Here is a 19,475-nt window from a genome sequence, read left to right as displayed (position 1 = left end):
GGATTTCGCTACTGTAGCAATTTCGTTTGTTTGTGGCAAATATTATCCAATCATAAACTAACTAGGATTAAAAGATTCGTCTCGCGATTTACAGGCAAACTGTGTAATTAGTTTTTTATCTATATTTAATGCTTTATGCATGTGCCGCAAAATTCGATGTGACGGGAAATTTTGAAAACTTTTTGGTTTTTAGAATGAACTAAACAAGGCCTTAACAAATTGCACTCACACTTTTACAATAACTTTGATGTATATATAGGACTTGTTAATAAATGACACTACATTCTTGTCTGAGTCAAATCTAAAAATATGAGCAACGTGTGCAGAGTGTGAAAGGTCCAAAAGGCTAGAAAGGGGTGAATAGCTTATTTAAATTTTCTACAAACTCGATTAGACAAGTTGATTAGTAAAACAAATGACGAAGCTATTGTAGCGCTAGCTCAACTAAGCTATGCAAGACAACTAAAGTTTAATACAAGGCTAAACAAAAAGTCATAATAACAAAGCACAACTAAGGCTAGCTTCACTTCTAAACAAGAACTAAACTACACAAGTTAAACAACTAGCAAGGTAAGCAAGTAAGTAAAAGAGAGAAGAGTGATTGTTGAAAGGATCAAGATACCCAACAGGGGGTGAATTGGGTTTTTCTAAAAATTTAAGCAACCTATAAGCCTCAATTCAACCCTTGTGCCTAATTATGTTCTAGAGAGCTACCGGATAAAAGTTTTGCAACCTAGTTCCAATCCTATTCTAGCATGACAATTGTAAGAATGTAAAGTACTCAGAGTAAGTGCTAGAATGTAAAGGATGATAGGAGAAGAAATGCGGCAATATTTTGCTGAGGTATCGGAGAGTCGCCACTCTCCACTAGTTCTCGTTGGAGCACCCGTGCAAGGGCCTTGCTCTCCCTTGGTCCGCACAAAGACCAAGTGCTCTCTATGGGCTGATTCTTTGACACTCCGTCGCGGTGAATCGCCCACAACCGCTCGCAAGCTTGACACGAGCCGCCCACAAGACCTCCGGGTGATCTTCGTGCTTCCAATCACCACCGAACTGTCTAGGTGATGGCGATCACCAAGAGCAACAAGCAAATAACTCTCACTTGACCTAAACAAGACACTAGAGAGTGGTGGATGCACACTTGAACTCTTGGAACTCACTAGAGAAGGATCTCTTAAGAAATCACTCAATTCTCTAGGCTCTTGCTCCTCTCTTGCACCACAAGATGTTTCTCAGCTGAACAAATGGGCAAGAGATCTCTCTTGGACGAGGTGGAGTATAAATACTCCCCATCAAGTCCAAGGGCCAGCCACTCGAATTCAACAGAAAACGAGTGCACCGGACACACTCTACAGAGTGTCTGGTGCAACTCTAACGACTAGTTGTACTTGCAAAACTGCTCGCACTAGACGCTCTTCAACCATCCGGTGTCCTCACACGCGACTCGTCTAGTTAGAAAACCATTTTACAACCTCTCTGGGTAAGGGACCGGACGCACCCCGTAGGGTCCAGTGCGTGCGTCTGGTGCCTAACCCTAGGCACTCGGCGCGCTGGCTCAACTCCAGCATACAGCGGATGCGCCAATAGTCACACTGTGGCGTCCGATACCAGCGTCCGGTGCTACTACTCAACCAACATTTTGTAGAATCGCGAACTTTCCAAAACGAAGTTTGGTTCTCTTAATCTAAGGATATTCTCAGAGCTGTCTAGTGCTAGATTTATCAAGTGTGCACCACACCTAAACCTAAAGCCTTGTCTAGGTCAAGCTACCCATTCGATGCCCTCCTTAATAGTACAGTTAAAGGAAAAATAAAATTCTAAACTACTCTAAGTGCCCTTCAACTCCAAATGGCACTTAGACCTAGTCTAGTTTGACGATGTCCAACAATCCTTTGAAAACCGAAAATGATTTCCACCATTAAGTAGGCATGAACAACTTAGTCACTCAATCACCAATACCATGACCTAACTTAAACGATTTTGTCGTTGCAAAATACACGTTAGTCATAGTTGTTAATCCTAAATTTTGGCGAGTCAGAAACTGCCAGTGGGCCTGCTTCGCAGAAAGAGGGGCGACTGGATGAGTGGATCGACTAAACCAGAAGCGTAACGAAATTAGTCGATCAGAAGGGTGTCGGAACAAGGCAAGACAAAAGAAGACGTGTCGGTTCAATCAGAAAGGAAAATTTAGAGTCCAAGTTACCTTTTTGAGGAAAGAGTCAATAGGACATGAGAATAGGACTCCGGACTATAAATATTAGGAACCCGGTCTTTGTAAATACACATAATCATAATACAAACCCTTTCGGCTCCGGCCACCAACCTTAGGAGCAGGAGTAGAAGTAGATCTCGACGAGACCTTCAACAAATCGAGCTGCATCGGTTGAACTCGACCTTCGGTTTGCTTGTAAGTATTGTCATGGTTCATGTTTAGTTTGTCATGGCTGCATCATTCAACCTCATGTCAAGCTTAATTATGAACTAGTTATCGACTTAAATTGTGTTTGTAGGGCTGCATTGTTTCAATCTCTTATGAATCCTAGTTCTAGTTATTGGCTCTATTAAATTGGCAATTTAATAGATTCATCAAGTTATCAATATTGTTCAAAGCTTAATGTTTTATTAATTGTAACAATATTCTGCCTGATTAAAATTTAACAAGTTGGCTTAAACTTCAAATCCAAATGCTTATCATAAACCATAAGTAAATAATAATTATTAAGCGAATATAAGATAGCTAACTTGTTGATCATGATCATTACATGTTGTGCGTTCGAGATATTTACTTTATTTTGGTTAATTTAGTTTTAATAACTAAACCCGATTATAACAATATAGATAGATCTTGTTCGTGCCTCATGGACCCTGTATTGGCTAAAATAGCTGATCCAGTTAAGTTTAACGAATAACGCGCATGCATGGATCTGTTTATGCATTAAATGAACTAGTAATCTATGTTAGATTTATTGAAGCCCGCTGGCCATTAGACCAGGTGAATATAGATTTAATACAAATTACGAAAGTAATCTACTGAAACCACATGCCGTTAGACCAGTTTTAGTAAGTTATTGTTTATTTAATGGATAAAAAGATAATGTACGTAAGCTATCTTTTATCATTATACGTAGCGTATCGGCTAAACAACTGATCCAGTAATTTACACTCATGAGATGCAATTGTTCAACATAATTGATAATGTTTATCTTTTTGCATCGATTCAAGGAGTTGACTTTCTAGTTAAATTTCTTCATTTAATGGCTTCTTAAGGCCATACATCTCGGAACTGTCTGGCAATAACCGACAGGTTTCATAATTTGACATTTGAATTGTTGGTTTCTTAAGGCCAACTCTAAACAATTGTCCTGAATGCAGTGACCAGTATTGGGAGTATCATCAGACAAAGGTCAACCGCCGACCTGTACATAAAAGATTAAGTTTCGAAAGAACAAGTCGGCGTGTAAAAATAGAAAATATTCATGATCGGCTCGAGGCAAAAATAGCTAATCAAGAAATAGTCGATAAGGAGTATGTTTGGTGAAAAAATCAATGGTGCCCAAGTGGACTTACCAGAAGTTAGAAGAGGAGGGTTCAACGTTTGAGAAATGATGAGTTGCATCAAAAGAGACATAAAGTGTGGCAAGTTAAACAGACAGTCGACAAAGACAAAGGTAAGGCACCAGCTGAAATTTCTCCTATTTTTATATTGCCTGCTGAATTTTGAGCCAATAATGAAGTGGAGTCAGATGGAGATGTAGTTGTGGCTTAGTAGATTTGTCAAGGAGAAAATGCAACCTTTGAGAAACCTGAAAAGCATCTGCATTTGAAGGTATTATATCTCAAAGGGTTTATTGATGGGAAGCCATTGACCAAGATGCTAGTCGATGGAGGTGCGGCTGTGAATCTAATGTCGTATTCTACATTCAGAAAGCTCGGTAAGAGGACAGTAGATTTATGTTCAACCTATATGAGATTGATAGATTTCAGTGACAACATTTTAGTAACTAAAGGTGCTATATATGTTGAATTAACAGTTGGTTGTAAGAGCTTGCCTACTACTTTCTTTTGTGGTTTATGCTAAAGGCACATATAGTTTGTTTCTAGGAATAGATTGGATCCATGCTAATTGCTGTATACCATCCACTATGCATCAAAGTTTAATTCTGTGGATCGGGGATGATGTAGAAGTTGGTCAAGCTGATTCTTCTGTTAGTATCTCTTATGCTGGAACAGATGAGTGGAATTTTGAGGGCATGGAATGTTTCTTTGAAAAGATATACAAAGAAAGTGTCATCAACGTGTTTGATGATGATCAACAGTCGATACAAGCAGTCGGCTCTCAGAGTTTTAATTGATAGATTCTTTAATCGATGAAGATGAAGGCAAGATGGGCAAAGGATTTATGTCGGCTGATGAGTTAGAAGTAGTAGATATAAGTGATGGTGATGAGCCTATTTAAATTCTCTACGTGATAGACTCTTGGTTACTGAAGTTTGAAACTTTTTAGTTTTAGGCTTAGGTTTAATTAATAAAAGTGCTATAGAAAATCATATTAAATTTGTAACTTGGTCGTTTTAACTCCGATTTTTGTGATCTTCGTATCCATGTGATCGTAGTGAGACGTAGGTTCTGTTTTTGAGCTTTTTATCTTGTTTTTGTTATGTTGGTGTACTGTTGTAATAAAAGGATTGTTTGCTTGTATTTTTGGTAATTGATGACAACCATCACAAAATCATAATGAACTTGAATTGCTTGTCCAAAACATTTTTATCATGAAAGAAGATTGGACAAACACTTCAATTTCGGTTTTGGTAGTACTAGCTCCCCCTACATATGTGCTTCCATGAGTTTGGTTCAATCTTGCACATATGCATGAATTGGATTTTTGGGATATTTATTACTACCAAAATGATGCTAAGGTATATAGAATGGACCTTTGAAGCGTGATATCAATCAGAGTTGCCAATATACCATCCTTAGCACCAATGTAGCTAGACATACATCAAAAACTCAAGATACCTCGTGAGATCACATTATATGTCTAGATACCACATGAAAATAAAACTTTATGCTAGAATTCAAAGCATCATCAAGTTTTATTTCTAGCAAGCACCAATCAAACAAGAGTTGTGAATTTAAACTTGTAATGCAACACCTCATTATGTTAGTGCACATACAAATGCAACAAATGGTTCATGAGCTTGCTCCCCCTATATGTGTGCTCAAGTTTAAAAAGTTTTCTCTCCTTTTTTTGTTTCTCTCCCCCTTTGTCATCAATGACCACAAAGGTTCAAATTTTAGTGAGAATTAAGTCAATCAATGTGAGGGTCAAATTATGGTTCAATCTAGATCTCTTGCCTAGAACATGTAATTCGGTTTGATTCAAGGACAAGCTTCTTCACACCTCATGAAGTATAAGGGTTATCTTGACCATGTTGAATTACACATCATAAGCTCATATTCTAGATTCAACACTAGGCTTGCAAGCTCACCAATATGTCATAGGCTACCACTAGACCAATCAATCATAGAAACAATAGTGGTACCATACATACATCAAATTCTTTTGATTTTCATGAATGAGCCTATTGTCATGTAAACATGTCTATATGCTCTAAACATGTCCTTAGCAAAGTATGAATGCTATGTCAACCAACGTTACCTTGCTTTGTTGGAGGAGAGGCATGTCATTTAGAAATGTGGGGGTGCACTCATCTCAAGTTGGAGAAGTCAAGTATGTTCAATTAATTTCTCAACTTGCAAATTAATTTCTCAAGTTGGGGGCTTTGTGAAGATGTCGGCTAGTTGATCTTCGGTGCCAATGCTTTCAATGCTAATGTCACCCTTTTGTTGATGGTCTCTTATGAAATGGTGCCTTATGTCAATGTGCTTGGTTCTTAAATGTTGAACCGGATTTTGTGTCATCTTGATTGCACTCTCATTGTCACATAGCAAAGGCACATTTTTGAATTTGATTCCAAAGTCATTCAAGGTAGCTTTCATCCAAAGCAATTGTGCACAACAACTACCAGCACTAATGTATTCGGCCTCGGCGGTTGATAGTGCAACACTATTTTGTTTCTTTGATGACCATGAAACTAGAGACCTTCCTAGCAATTGACAAGTGCCACTTGTGCTCATTTTATCAATCTTGCATCCACCATAATCGGAGTCCGAATATCCAATCAACTCAAAGTTAGACCCCTTGGGATACCATAATCCAACATCATAAGTGCCCTTGAGATACCTCAATATTCTTTTGGTTGCCTTCAAGTGACTCTCTCTAGGTGAAGCTTGGTACCTTTCACATTTGCATACACTAAACATCACATCCGGCCTTGATGCAGTGACATAGAGCAAACTTCCAATCATAGACTAATATAGATTTTGATCTACCATGTTGCCACTTGCATCACTACCTAATTGATCATTTGTGCCTATAGGTGTGCTCATTGGTTTAGCTTCTTGCAACCCAAACTTCTTGATCATGTCCTTGATGTACTTGCCTTGACTTAAAAAAGTGCCATTCTTCATTTGCTTGATTTGAAGACCAAGGAAGTAACTAAGCTCTCCAATCATGGACATCTCAAACTCATTTGTCATCATTCTTCCAAACTCTTCACAAAAGTCTTGATTGGTTGATCCAAAGATGATATCATCAACATAGATTTGCAACACAAACAAGTCATTGCCTAGCTTCTTGGTGAAGAGGGTAGTGTCAACCTTTCCCATCTTGAACCCTTTAGAGAGAAATGCACTCTTCACATCCATTTGATAGAGCTTGATGTTGTGGGCACAAGCATAGGCTAATAATATTCTAATTGCCTCCAATCTTGCAACCGGTGCATATGTTTCTCCAAAGTCAAGACCTTCAACTTGAGTGTAGCCTTGTGCTACTAATCTTGCTTTGTTTCTCACAACTACACCATCTTGATCTTGCTTGTTTCTAAAGACCCACTTGGTACCAATTACATTGTAGTTCTTTGGCCTCTCAACAAGCTCCCACACTTAATTTCTTGTGAAGTTGTTCAATTCTTCATGCATGACATTTACCCAATCAGAATCTTTCAATGCATCTTCTATCTTCTTTGGTTCCTCAAATGAGACAAATGAGTAGTGCTCACAAAAAGATGCTAGTCTTGATCTTGTTTGTACACCACTTTGAATACCACCAATGACTTGATCCAATGGATGATCCCTTGCTATGCTTGTAGGTTGGAGTATTGGGAGTTGATTGCTTCCACTTGCTTGATTTTGATTTTGATCATCATCATGAGATCCACTAGTACTAGCTTGATTTGAATCAATTTGCACTTCTTGATTTATCATGTGAATGTCACCATTATCATCATCTACTTGCCTCGGCCTTATGTCACCTACATCCATGTTCTTCATTGCATTTGTCAATTGATCTCCTCTCACATCATCAAGATTTTGAGCTTCACTTTGAGATCCCTCGGTTTCATCAAAGTCAACATCATGGACTTCTTCCAATGTGCCACTTGCCAAGTTCCAAACTCTATATGCCTTGCTTGTGGTGGAATAACCAAGTAAGAACCCTTCATCACATTTCTTCTCAAACTTGCTTAATGTTGGCGCTTCTTAGCGACAACAGAAAAAATTCGCAAGTGCACGGAAGTACCGTTGTAGCACTTCACCCAGAGGTATATCAGGGTATCGTATTTTCCCAAAGGAACGGTATAAAAGTCAATAGACTCTTAGCTAGTTGGCCTAGAAGAAGGTAGGAGGGATAACTGGGTTAGAGAGAATACACTAGGTAAGACTACTAGGCGAAGAGAGCTTTCCCACTATCTGTTGCTTCAGGCCGAGAGGTAGATTCCTAGGTTTAGCCAGGCGATCCTTCTATCAGCCCTACACTGTGACCAAACATGGGGGAATACAAGGGATGACAGGGCTGTCACCACCACTGCCACCTACCCCTCTGCACATGGGTCACAGTGCAAACAAAGGTAGACTCTGACTTAGACACCTCGTCCACTTCAGCGACTACTACTCTAGCGGTGGCCAGGAACTTCCGTCTTTATCAGAAGTCCTCTTACTAGAGCACCCGTCCGAAAGGACGAACGATGAGTCCACAACAAATAGCTTTATGAAAGTAACTTCGCAAAGTAATCTGGAACCCGAATGTAATCAGAAACCTCTTACTTCAAGTAGTAAGACAAATGTAGAGGTCAAGTTGGAGCGAGAGTCGACAGACTCGGCACTTCATCCACCCTAGAGTAGGACTTGCTTGATCTCGCTTCTACACTTCAACTCTTTCCTCACTCTCTCTAATCCCTAAAGTAGAATAGCTAGGAGCTAATCTATTGGAAAAGTAGCACTACTCCTTCTATTCTTCTTCTTGTATCTTCATGTTTTGAAATGTGGAGAGGAGGGACCAATTTATAGCTCCATAGGACGGTTCGTGCTGATCTAAATATGGTAGTAGGTGAAACCGTCCTATGTATGGCGGCATGCAACCGCCAGAACAAAGTGGGACCGGGGGACCGCCAGGGGGTTGCGCCCGCAACCTAGGTGGGTGTTGACGTTTCTTAAGTATCAATTTTAATTATTAAATAAACAAGAGAAAGGTCCAATATGCAAACAACACCTAGAATTAGGGTTTGATCTGACAAAATTCCATGAGTTTTGTTGTTTATCTGTTTCTGTAGGGGGTTATCAGGAAATTAGGAAGAAAGGCCCACATGTCGGGATTACATAGAGATATTAAGGCACCGCGCAATTTTCTACCATCTAGAAGACTCTAGAAGCCACGGGAACGAACCGAAAGGCGATCGGGCCCGGGGGCAGGGCGCCCGCCCTCCCCCCTTGGGCGCCCGCCCTGACCTAGAGTCCAATCAGGACTCTCTTCGGGGATTACGCTCCACCGACCTAAAGGATCAAGGATAACCGCTCAATCAATGTCGGTTTGATCCGACGGCTCACGTTCACCTGAGGGGACTATAAAACCAGACCCCCTGGCCCCTGGAGGAGACAAGTTCATCATAGAGTTGAGAGGTGCCCTCGAAGGATAATCTCTCCTCTAAATAGATTTTTGGCTTAGCATCTAATGTAAGTAGAATTAGTTCTTCTAGTTTCTACTAGATTGAGAGAGATAGAGTGGAGGTGTAGATCGGAGGAAGCCCGGCCTGTCGGTGTCTACTCCGAGGTTGTACTTGCGGGATCAAGTCTTCTAACCCGAGGCTTGCTCCTAGGATTCTTCAGTATTCCGACTTCTAAATTCTAGTAAGTTCTTGCTTTATTGTTCTTTGGTTTATGAGTTTACTTTAATCTCTTCGCGTAGAGTTTAGAGTAATCATCTCTAGCGTAGACGTGGTGTTTGGGCTAGAATACTCACACATATCCTCTCACTAGCTGGACCGTGGTAGTAGCGAGGAACGTGACATTTCTGAGTTACCTTTGCAGACCATATCCCGTTAGTAGGATCGATAGGGTTATAGGTGCGGGTCGAACATCCTCTGTGGTGTCTAGATTCCGTAAGCTTCCCCAATAGAATAATAGATTATCCTTACCAAGGTTAGAAAGAGACTACGGTTGCAGTCTTCTCTATATATCACTGACATCGAGAAACATTCTTTGTAGCCTAAAGGTTAGTAGTAATAGACTGGGTTAGTCAGATGCACTCTTTCTCCTAGTGGTAAAAAAATAAATACGATACTCTGGATAACCTCCCGGGTTAAGTGCTCACCGATATCCGTGCGCTTGCGGATCAATTCCTTATTGTATTCCCAAATATCAACATGCATTTCTGGCGCCGTTGCCGGGGATAAAGACGGTTTGCTAAGATAACCTTGAGTCTTACTACTAGCTTGTATCTATACTTTTATCTTTTCTTATCTTTTATATTCTTTATTTATTTTCTTTATTCTTACCTTATGGAAAACCAAGATTCTAAATCAATCTATCAATTTGCAACACCTTCAGAAACTGACCTTTTACCATGGGAGTCATCACAGCCTATCCAAACATCCCAGTATAGGTTAAGTTCCAGGTTAATTGCCATGATTCAAAACCTATCTTTTTCAGGAAAGGAAGACGAAAACCCTTACCTTCATATTAGAGATTTTGAGCAAGCATGTGATTGTCTTCGCATTACTACAAGAATTGGTGCTTTACATGACGATGGATTTGGTCACAGATTGCCAAAAATACGTCACAGTCAACTATCCATGACGTACGAGAAATCCGTCATGTATCTCACGTCATACATTTGTTGCACCGAATTGAGCCGTCACGGATTCATATTTATTTCCGTCATGGATTGCATGGTGTGGAAGCATAGCAAAAGGGTATTGTGATGATCTAAAACGTCATGGATTTGGTCCACGTCAGCTATAGGCCCAAATTTTTTGTTCAAATACGACTTAAATTCAAATTTGAATCAACATCACATGAAGACCGTCACAGATCACAACCAAATATCATCACAGATCACAACCTATTTTCATCACAGAAAAGGTTTAGAAAACAAAAGATCAGGTACAGATGATCAATGCCATCTTCATTACATGTTAATCCCATCTCCAGAATATAGGGTATCAGTTACAGAGAAAATGACAAGACTTGCACATGTCAATGCCATCACCATTACAAGTCTCAACACATTCCAAACAAATATCAACACATTTCTTGGGTACTTGATGTAGTGGAAGAGGACCAAAATACATCTTCTTTAACTTATAGCGCCGTTGGCGAACAACATTCTTCAGCATAGCCACACATGCTTTTTTCACATGGATTGAGGTTTTATCCACTTCAAACTTGGACTGCATTTAACAAGATTACAAGTACATGAAATATTTGTTTGAAAGAAACATAGGAGCAGCATTATACAAGATAATCATGTTTGTTCACTGTTTTCAAATTAAATGGCTAATCTGGAGTATTGGAATCAAGAGCCCAGCGATCTGACTATGTTGAATAGGGAGGCCACCTCTCATACAAGAGATACTTGCATGACAAGAGATCAAATTCAGAGTAGGGAGGTCACCTCATACAGAAACTGGACATGAAACTTCTTACAGCTTGGACAAAAAAACCGGAGTAAAGTCCATCACCGGTCCCTAAACTTGTTTGGGTGTGTCATCCCGGTCCTTAAACTCACAAAACGATTGTTTAGGTACCTAAACTTGTTCGGCTGTGTCAACCTAGTCCCTAAACTTAGAAATCTCCCATATAGGTCATCAAACTTGTTCAGTTGTGTCATCCCAGTCCCTAAACTTGTTTTTAAGTCTCATCCAGATCAAAGCAGGGTGAATCTAAAAACTCTATATAGGAAAATAATTCATAACTTTTTCATATGAACTCAAATGAAGATAAACTTTATATCAAATTTGTAGTAAGCAATGCGATCTACAACTTTGTAGTTGAAAAGTTTTTAAATTGAAATCTTTTGGGGTCCCAAAATATTTTTTGAAAGTTTTTAGATCTAGAAATTTAAAATGACTTTAAATATTAAACGACTTTAAATAAAAAACATTTCAACTATAAAGTTGTAGAACGCATTAAGGGCTACAACTTTGATATAAAGTTTGTCTTCATTCGAGTACATATGAAAAAGTTATGAATTATTTTTAATATAGAGTTTTTAGATCACTTTGTTTTGATCCAGATGAGACTTAAAATCAAGTTTAGGGACCCGGATGACACAACTGAACAAATTTGAGGACTTAAACGGGTGATTTTTAAGTTTAGGGACCTAAATGACACAACTAAACAAGTTTAGGGACTGAGATGATACAGACGAACAAGTTCGAGGACCTAAATGGTCGATTTGCAAGTTTAGGGACCGGGATGACACATTAATACAAGTTTAGGGACCGGTGGTGGACTTTACTCAAAAAACTGCAACTATCCTGGTTGCATTATCTAATCAGCTCCTCTCATAAAGCAAAGTCCACATAGATCAGATGCTGCAATCCTGCAAATGCGAGCAAGAGCCTCAGTAAATATTAGTAGGAAACTTCGTCAAGCCGTTCCTTCCCACCACTAAATGCAGATGTTCATAAGGTCTAGGCATCTCCTTTGTCGCATTTACAAGACCTTATGAACCTATGCAGATGCCTACTAAAAATGAGATGCTTATAGTGCAGATTATACATTCCAAAAATGGAGTGAGTAACATCCTGCAGACGCAAACCTGAAGAGGGCACCAACTAAAATTATTGTAGTAATAAAGCATGTGCAGTTGTGCATATAAAAAACAATTGAAGGGATCGACATAAGAAAAACATATCTTTCCTTGGTGTGGCATGTAAATGAGGGATACAGTTTTACACGACTTGAAATAAGAACCAAGCGCGACTCAAAATTTTAGTAGAATTCCAACAAAAATAGTGGGAAAGGTCTATTCCCATCAAGCAGTTGCTAATATTTGGTTTTGATGGGATAGCGATTGCTACTATTACAGAGACGACAATAGAGAATAAAGATTTATGAATAATTAAAATAGCAGGGTTATGTAGGGCCGCTGAGGCAAAACTTATAATAGCTTTGTTAGCTTCTCGCACCCACCTTTTCTGAAATCAGATCAAGTTAGAGTCTGAAATTTATTCAGGTTATAACAATATCATCATTTGAATATTTCAATCTTAGTTCCTTTAACCATCTACAGAATCTGTAAACCCTTTAGTGTATATCCATTGTCATTAGATAGTATCATAATCTAATACGAAGAAAATTGCTCAAAACACAAATACGACATTATTTTGTTAGTCAACCTCCTGGTAGGTATTGTTAGATTATTGCTTTGTGACTCACCAATATTATGCAGGAGCTCCTCACCATGTTGAGCAAGCAGGGACAAAGAGGCAGAGGCCTGGTGACCGCCGATACCTGAAACGTAGAAGCCAAATATGGCACAATAACAGCAACAAATCAGAAGAGAAGGAAGAAAGCTGAAATCAATACCGTAAAAAAAACAAAAACCAAATCAGAAGAAGGCCACATATAGATAGCTAGGGTTTCATGGAGAGGGCCACTGGGGGGAGAGGCCACATATAGATCACGGAGGATGGGGGAGAGGTAGGAGGGCCACTAGACCCCACCGCGCTGGAGCGCCGCCTGCAGGGGGCGCGCCCTCGCCTCGTGCCCGCCGGCGCACCATGAGAGAGAGAGAGAGAGAGGAGGGAGAAACTGAGATGAGAGGCAGGCGATGAGGAGGGGGAGGAGGGTGAGGAGGAGGAGGGCAGCCGCCGCCACCGAGCGCCGCCGAGGCCGGCGCCGTCGCCCCTGTCTACATCGGGAGGAAGAGGGAGACGGCGGAGCGGAAGTTCGGATAGGGGCGGCGGATTGGACTCTGCTGTGTGGACAAGTGAGAAGGCATTAATCTTAATGCAATATGTTTTGTACAAAAACAGAAAAGGAAACGCAATATCCAACAAGACATTAGTAGTCCAGTGGTAACCCGCCTTGAGTGGAGTCGAGAGGTCCTGGGTTCAAACTCTGGTATTGTTTTGTCCATTTTAACTATTTACAGCTCAACTTCTTGACCGAGAGTCCCAAATTGGAAGTCATTCCGAAAATCTTGGAGAGTTAAATTTTTCTAAATTTAACTAAATCTATATTATAAAATAATAATTATTATGGTACTAACTAAGTATCATTAGATTCTTAATTATATTTTCATAGTATACTCACTTTACGTTACAAATCTTAGTATTTTTCTCTATAATTTTGGTCAAACGTGAAAATGTTTTGACTCTCTAAGATTCTTGGAATGACTTACAATTTGGGATGGATGGAGTAGTTAACAAGCTGGATGATTTAATTGCGACCAAATCAGCCATTTGTCACAGATACACAAGTAAAGTGCCACAACACTCTGTGACGGTTAGCTTGTCATAGTTGTATCACCCTAAGAATGACTAGTGTAATTTTGTGATGATTTTTAGGAAGGTCATAAGAAAACGTCATGTAAAGCACTATTTCTTGTAGTGTAAGATTTTGTGCTTATATATATATATATATCTTTTGCTTAGTGTGCTTAATAAATAAATAAAGTGGCTATGCTAAGCACACTAAGCATAAGATATATATATAACCACCTGACAGTTATATATATATCTTATGCTTAGTGTTCATCGGCATGAGCTCAAAAGGATACAAAAGGTGTTCATGCTAAGTTCATTGGTGCACCATGGATGAGCTCAAATAAGAAAGCCATTTGGGTACCAAAGAGCTTAGTTGCTAACCTTGGAGGACCCAATCAAGTTTGGGTACCTAAAAGGAATTGATCTTGTCTTGTAGGTTAATTACAAAGCTGGAGGAAGGCATTGGGTGCTTGATAGTGGGTGCACTCAACATATGACTGGAGAGTCTTGTATGTTCAAATCAATTGATACAAATCAAAATGGTGGCTTTGATTCAATCACCTTCGGCAACAACAAGAAAGGCAAGGTCAAGGGGCTTGGTAAAATTGCTATCTCAAATGACATGAGCATATCAAATGTGTTGCTAGTTGAGAGCCTAGATTTCAATCTCTTATCAATTGCACAACTTTGTGACCTTGGTTTCAAGTGCATCTTTGGTAGTGATGATGTTGAGGTGGTTAGTGTTGATGGATCAAACTTGATATTCAAAGGATTTAGGCATGGTAGCTTATACTTGGTTGATTTCAATGATAGTGACACTCAATTGACATCTTGCCTAATTAGCAAATCAAGTTTGGGTTGGTGTTGATGCAAAAGTAGATCTGCAAACACAAAGGACTAATACCCGATTTAATGTTAAGGCGTGCCAGCCGATTTGACCTTACAACTGACAAAGGTGATAACTTGAATACTTTGGTCCCGACAACAGCGATACGCCCGGATGCCACGACCAAGAGGTATTCACGCAGAACTTGAGAACTCGCCGAGTTTGACTCGATGAATTCCTAAGAACTCGTAATTAAAAAGAAAATATGCAAGTTGACGAAGTCGTCGAAAAAGTAGATGCTGGAATAGATGTAGAAACTTGTGTTTGATTGATTGTGTCTATTCTTACATTGCTACGGGGTCTACATTTATACCCTGTCCAAAAGAGTTACAACCAGACACGACTAGGACTCTAATTCCTATTTGAACGGAATCCGTACGTAAAACAAACTCTAACAACTATGGAAAACATTAATCTATCTATCATAGGCGATCGGCACACCGTCACCATTTGCGCCTTCTTCTGCTATCATCGGCAAATCACCTTCCATCGGCATCGACAACCATCAATATCAGCCATTGGCACAGGTCAATCACCATTCCTGGACTTAGCCATATTCTGCTATCTTGCCATCAACATCATAACTTCATCGGCAACCCCTCTGCTAACCAATCATAACTTTTCCGCTTGCCGATCTGTATTTTATTAACTCCCAGATACGCGTCCAAAGATACGTGTCCAAAAATGGTGTCAACACATGCCCCCCAATTTTGGAGTATAAAACCATTAATGCTCCGAAATTCTCTCTAGTAATGACACCCTTTCCGCAGTAATTTCTTTCTATCATCAATTAATTACCAAATCCAAACAACCTTAGCCCGGATTTCTAGCATACACCTCGAATCCCTCAACTTCTCGAACCGAATCTCCCAAAATATTCACTCATCGGCAACTTTTCCGTTAGAGTGGACTGCCGATGAGCCGATCAGAAGGTCTTGCACAGTAAAATATCTCCCAAAATCATGACCGCTTGCTGTCAAATCACCTGCACAATCCCTTGATTATCGTGCGAACAGTTACCATATCCACCTGAACACCCTCGATTTTTACGGATACGGTAAAGAGATAAGTCAGAAATGCCCCTACTCTCTTTATCCTATGAATACTTCCTTCTCCGGTACTCTTTCTCCACCTTGTCATTCTGCATCCTCAAACCCATCTTCTTGGTGGCGGCATTGTTCGAAAAGCCCAAGAACTCCAGCGAGAATCTTCCCGAGAAGTTCTTCAAATCGTCGATCTTCTTCCTCTCCGGGAAGAAATGGCCGTCAACTTCATCGTCCCTGAGGTCAATTCTCTCCCATCTTCTCTTTCTCTTGCCGTATTTTTATCTTCTGCAAATCTATTTACTTAGCACTTTTCTTTCTTCTCCCTTTTTCTGTTCTCCCAACCTTCAAACCTTTAGGAATTGACTGAGAAAATCGTTATTCCTACCGAGCAACCTCACCTTCAATGTCTCGGGCCGTTCGGTAAACCGGATCCTACCGATCTGATCAATGCAGAAACAAATAGGATTCCCTTTAGAGCTGAAAACTTCTCCTTAGATCTGTGGAAAGACACCTTTCGATCCTGGCCCAGTTCTACTAAGGGATGGAAGGATTGGTTTTTGAGAGTCAGCAATTCGAACGAAGTATACTGGGGTGAACGCAAACTAGATCAATGTATCAGGCTATCCATTGCCGATATGAATATAAATGAATCACTATTGATAGCTGCTTCATACTTCTGGTCAGATACTCTCAATCCTTTTCTATTCTGTCATGGCCTTGCTTCCCCTACTCTTGCCGATGTGCTCATGCTCACTGGCTTAGATATCGCATCTGCCGGTGACAGCCATTTATACGACCGTAAACCCGAACGCAAAGTAGAAACCCGCACCATCGGCGGTTGGTTAGGATATATCCAGAAGTACCAGAGGACAGGACCAGTTGGGTAGAGGGAACATGCCACTTTCCTGAACATGTGGCTAGACAAGTTCGTCTTCTGTGGCCGATCGGTAGGACCAACCTCTGTCTACTTATCGGTAGCAGAAAGGCTAGCCGATGGCGGCCGATTTCCTCTTGGCCGATACTTGCTCGGTTCTGCCTATCACCTCCTCCATCAAGTGACTGAGAAGCTTCTGCTAGGGGAACCCATCGGCAACCTAGGAGGCCCCTGGTGGTTCATCAATATGTGGCTTAATGTTCATATGCACAAACGCCTTTGGTTCGATCTCTTCGCACAACGATTCCCCAGAGACATTGCCGAGGATTACGAACCAGCTGATGATGAATCAGCAACTCGCTCGCCCATCAATTATGGCGAGGCTGCTATAGTTCTGCCCGGTACCAGCTGCAACGAAAACCAAATTGGCCGATTCTTCCAAACCTTGCATGACGGCCTTACTAAAGAACAACGAGCATGGATGCCTTATGAAGATCCAGAAACTAGATTCCCACTTGTCTTCCACCCCTTTGATGATGCTCTTTATAAGGATAATGACTTAATGTTAATGATGGCAATTATCACTCCGAGGGCCATCCCAGTAAACACCTTTGGCAGTGGAAAAAACTCTAGTCCCACTTATGAGTTTTACAATCCATCGGCATTAGCTCGCTGATTAGCTTTTGGTCAACTACCGATCAGACTCTGTTATGCCGATGTGGTGAAGCCAAGGGAGACAATAACCAGTGGGCTTGAATGGTTAAGGATAGCTCAGCTTCAGCCAAATGCCGGTACAACAGACATCGATCTATCGGCATGGGTGCTAGCTCTTTTTAATACTCAGCTGTATAAGCAATGGTGGGAAGAGTGGAAGGAGCACCTGTTCAGCATATCGGCTCACACATACCGCGGCATGATCGACCCCGACTACAAAGTTCCCGACGACATCATAAGTCTTTTACCGATACTTTGACCCTTCCGCTATTTCTAATTCTATCGGCAACTTATTTGCTTTCTGTTTATTTCAACAGGTCGATAACCCAGCGCCAACAATCAGCAGGAGTGGGAAACCGATCGATCTTCTTCAATCGGGCCCGATTTCTTTGATCGACCACCACGCACCAAGTTTGGCGGCTCTGGCACACCGCAACGTGCGCTTCAAGAAGAAAACCACCAAGAGGTCAAAAGTATCTCCACCGGTAGTTGCTGCTACTCTAGCACAGGCTTTCAAGGTAAAACTCCTTAACTTCCTCTGCTTGCACTGATTTCATCCCATACTCATATCATCTTTTTAGGGTACATCAACTGCTATAGGAACTTCATCGGTAACTCTCAACTTTCAACAAAATTTAATCAATATTCTTTTATGCTTTTACTTATGAAATCTTGGTGGTTGCAATGGAAAACTGGCAAATCGGCGAAGACCAGAAGTGCCCAAACAAGTATCGATGCCGCCCAGCCCAGCCAAGCCAAGAGAAAAGGCCCCAAGAGCACCAAGTCGCAACCAAAGCGCCAGAGGACAGCACCATCTTCTCCTCCTCATCCAGTGTCGCCGATCCATGTGGAATCATCCCCTTCTTCACCAAAAGCCTAGACACAAGAAGTACCTTCTCCTCCTCGACAAGTACTCCAGCAAGAAGCACCAGCCGATGTCTCTGAACAGGTTGCCGATCCGGCTGATCTGGGTACATCATCGGCTACTCTTCCAGAACAATCAATTACCATACCCCCTCAAGGTAAAGTATCAATCATAGAATTATCACTGATGAATTTTATTCTTGCAAATTATAACCATCCTTGCAATTTCTTAGTTCAAGTTATTCCATCGGCAACTTCAGCCGATCAGCCCACAGTACCGGCTGCATCTCCACGTCAGAGGCGCGAAATCGCTCTAAAGTAAGTAAATTATCTGATCTCTACCCTTTATCAACATTTGATCATCGGATAATTTATCTTTATTCCCCTTTTAGAAACAAGATTCTCCAGACAGCCTATTCTCCTTTGCCATCGACATTTCCGATGACGATGGTGAAGAAGCGAGCTCTTCTCAAGTAGTAGGAATCTCATCGGCAGAGATTAAAGCTAAGCTAGAAGACCTATTGGCTCTGCTGCATCGAGATACAGCCCAACTAGTAGATGATTCCGATCCAACCAAGGCTTTGTTTAAGACCCTTCGTGGTCAAATTCCAGCCTATGCCGAAGAGATCCTCTTTCAAGATGCTCATCTAGAAAGCCGCCAACTTCAGTACTAGAAAGCCACTCAGCGCCTTGCCGACAGAGCCGCTCATGCCCAGCTCACAGAGGAAGTGATGCAAGTAAAGCGCATTGCCGATGAAAAACACAAGAGCATCAGCATTCTGCAGTCTTCAGGGAATGAGCCGAAGCAGAAGATTTCCGACCTATCAACAAGAAGGGAAGCCCTACTAGCTGAGCTCAAACAAGTAGAGGAGGCCCTGACTCAAGCTCAGCAAGAAGAAAGCCAGCTGCCTGAGATGCTCAAGACTCTTCAACAAGAACGGAACATCCAAGCCCGCAAAGCACTGCAGATGAAGAAGAAGCTGAAGCCAGTAGAGGGTTCTGTCGATGTGGATATCCGGGAGATAGAAAAGGCCAACCAGATCCGTTTGCGTGCCATATCGACTATTCAAGCTTTGATGAATCTATGAGCTCTTCATCGGCAATTCGTTCCATTCTACCCTTAGAAACTTTTGATCATTCTGGTCTAGCCGATAGGACTGTTATCGGCACTTTAAACATGCATGATCCCAGACACATTTCATCCAGCCAATAGGAGCGTTATCAGCATTTGAACTTTTATGTGTAAACCCAGACACTGGGAT

At 41.0% G+C, this 19,475-nt stretch overlaps 1 protein-coding gene across 1 annotated transcript; it reads right to left on the bottom strand.

Moving 5' to 3' along the window:
* LOC110431098 lies at positions 10,425 to 18,329 on the bottom strand. The gene is made up of 4 exons (XM_021449795.1): positions 18,243 to 18,329; positions 13,065 to 13,448; positions 12,778 to 12,852; positions 10,425 to 10,784 (listed from the first exon to the last, which is right to left on the bottom strand). Exons 1-4 carry the CDS (start codon positions 18,327 to 18,329, stop codon positions 10,557 to 10,559), a joined length of 774 nt encoding a protein of 257 aa, XP_021305470.1. The 3' UTR covers positions 10,425 to 10,556.

Source organism: Sorghum bicolor, chromosome 10, assembly GCF_000003195.3.
Source record: "Sorghum bicolor cultivar BTx623 chromosome 10, Sorghum_bicolor_NCBIv3, whole genome shotgun sequence".
Classification (NCBI taxonomy): domain Eukaryota; kingdom Viridiplantae; phylum Streptophyta; class Magnoliopsida; order Poales; family Poaceae; genus Sorghum; species Sorghum bicolor.
This window is presented reverse-complemented; position numbering and strand designations above follow the sequence as displayed.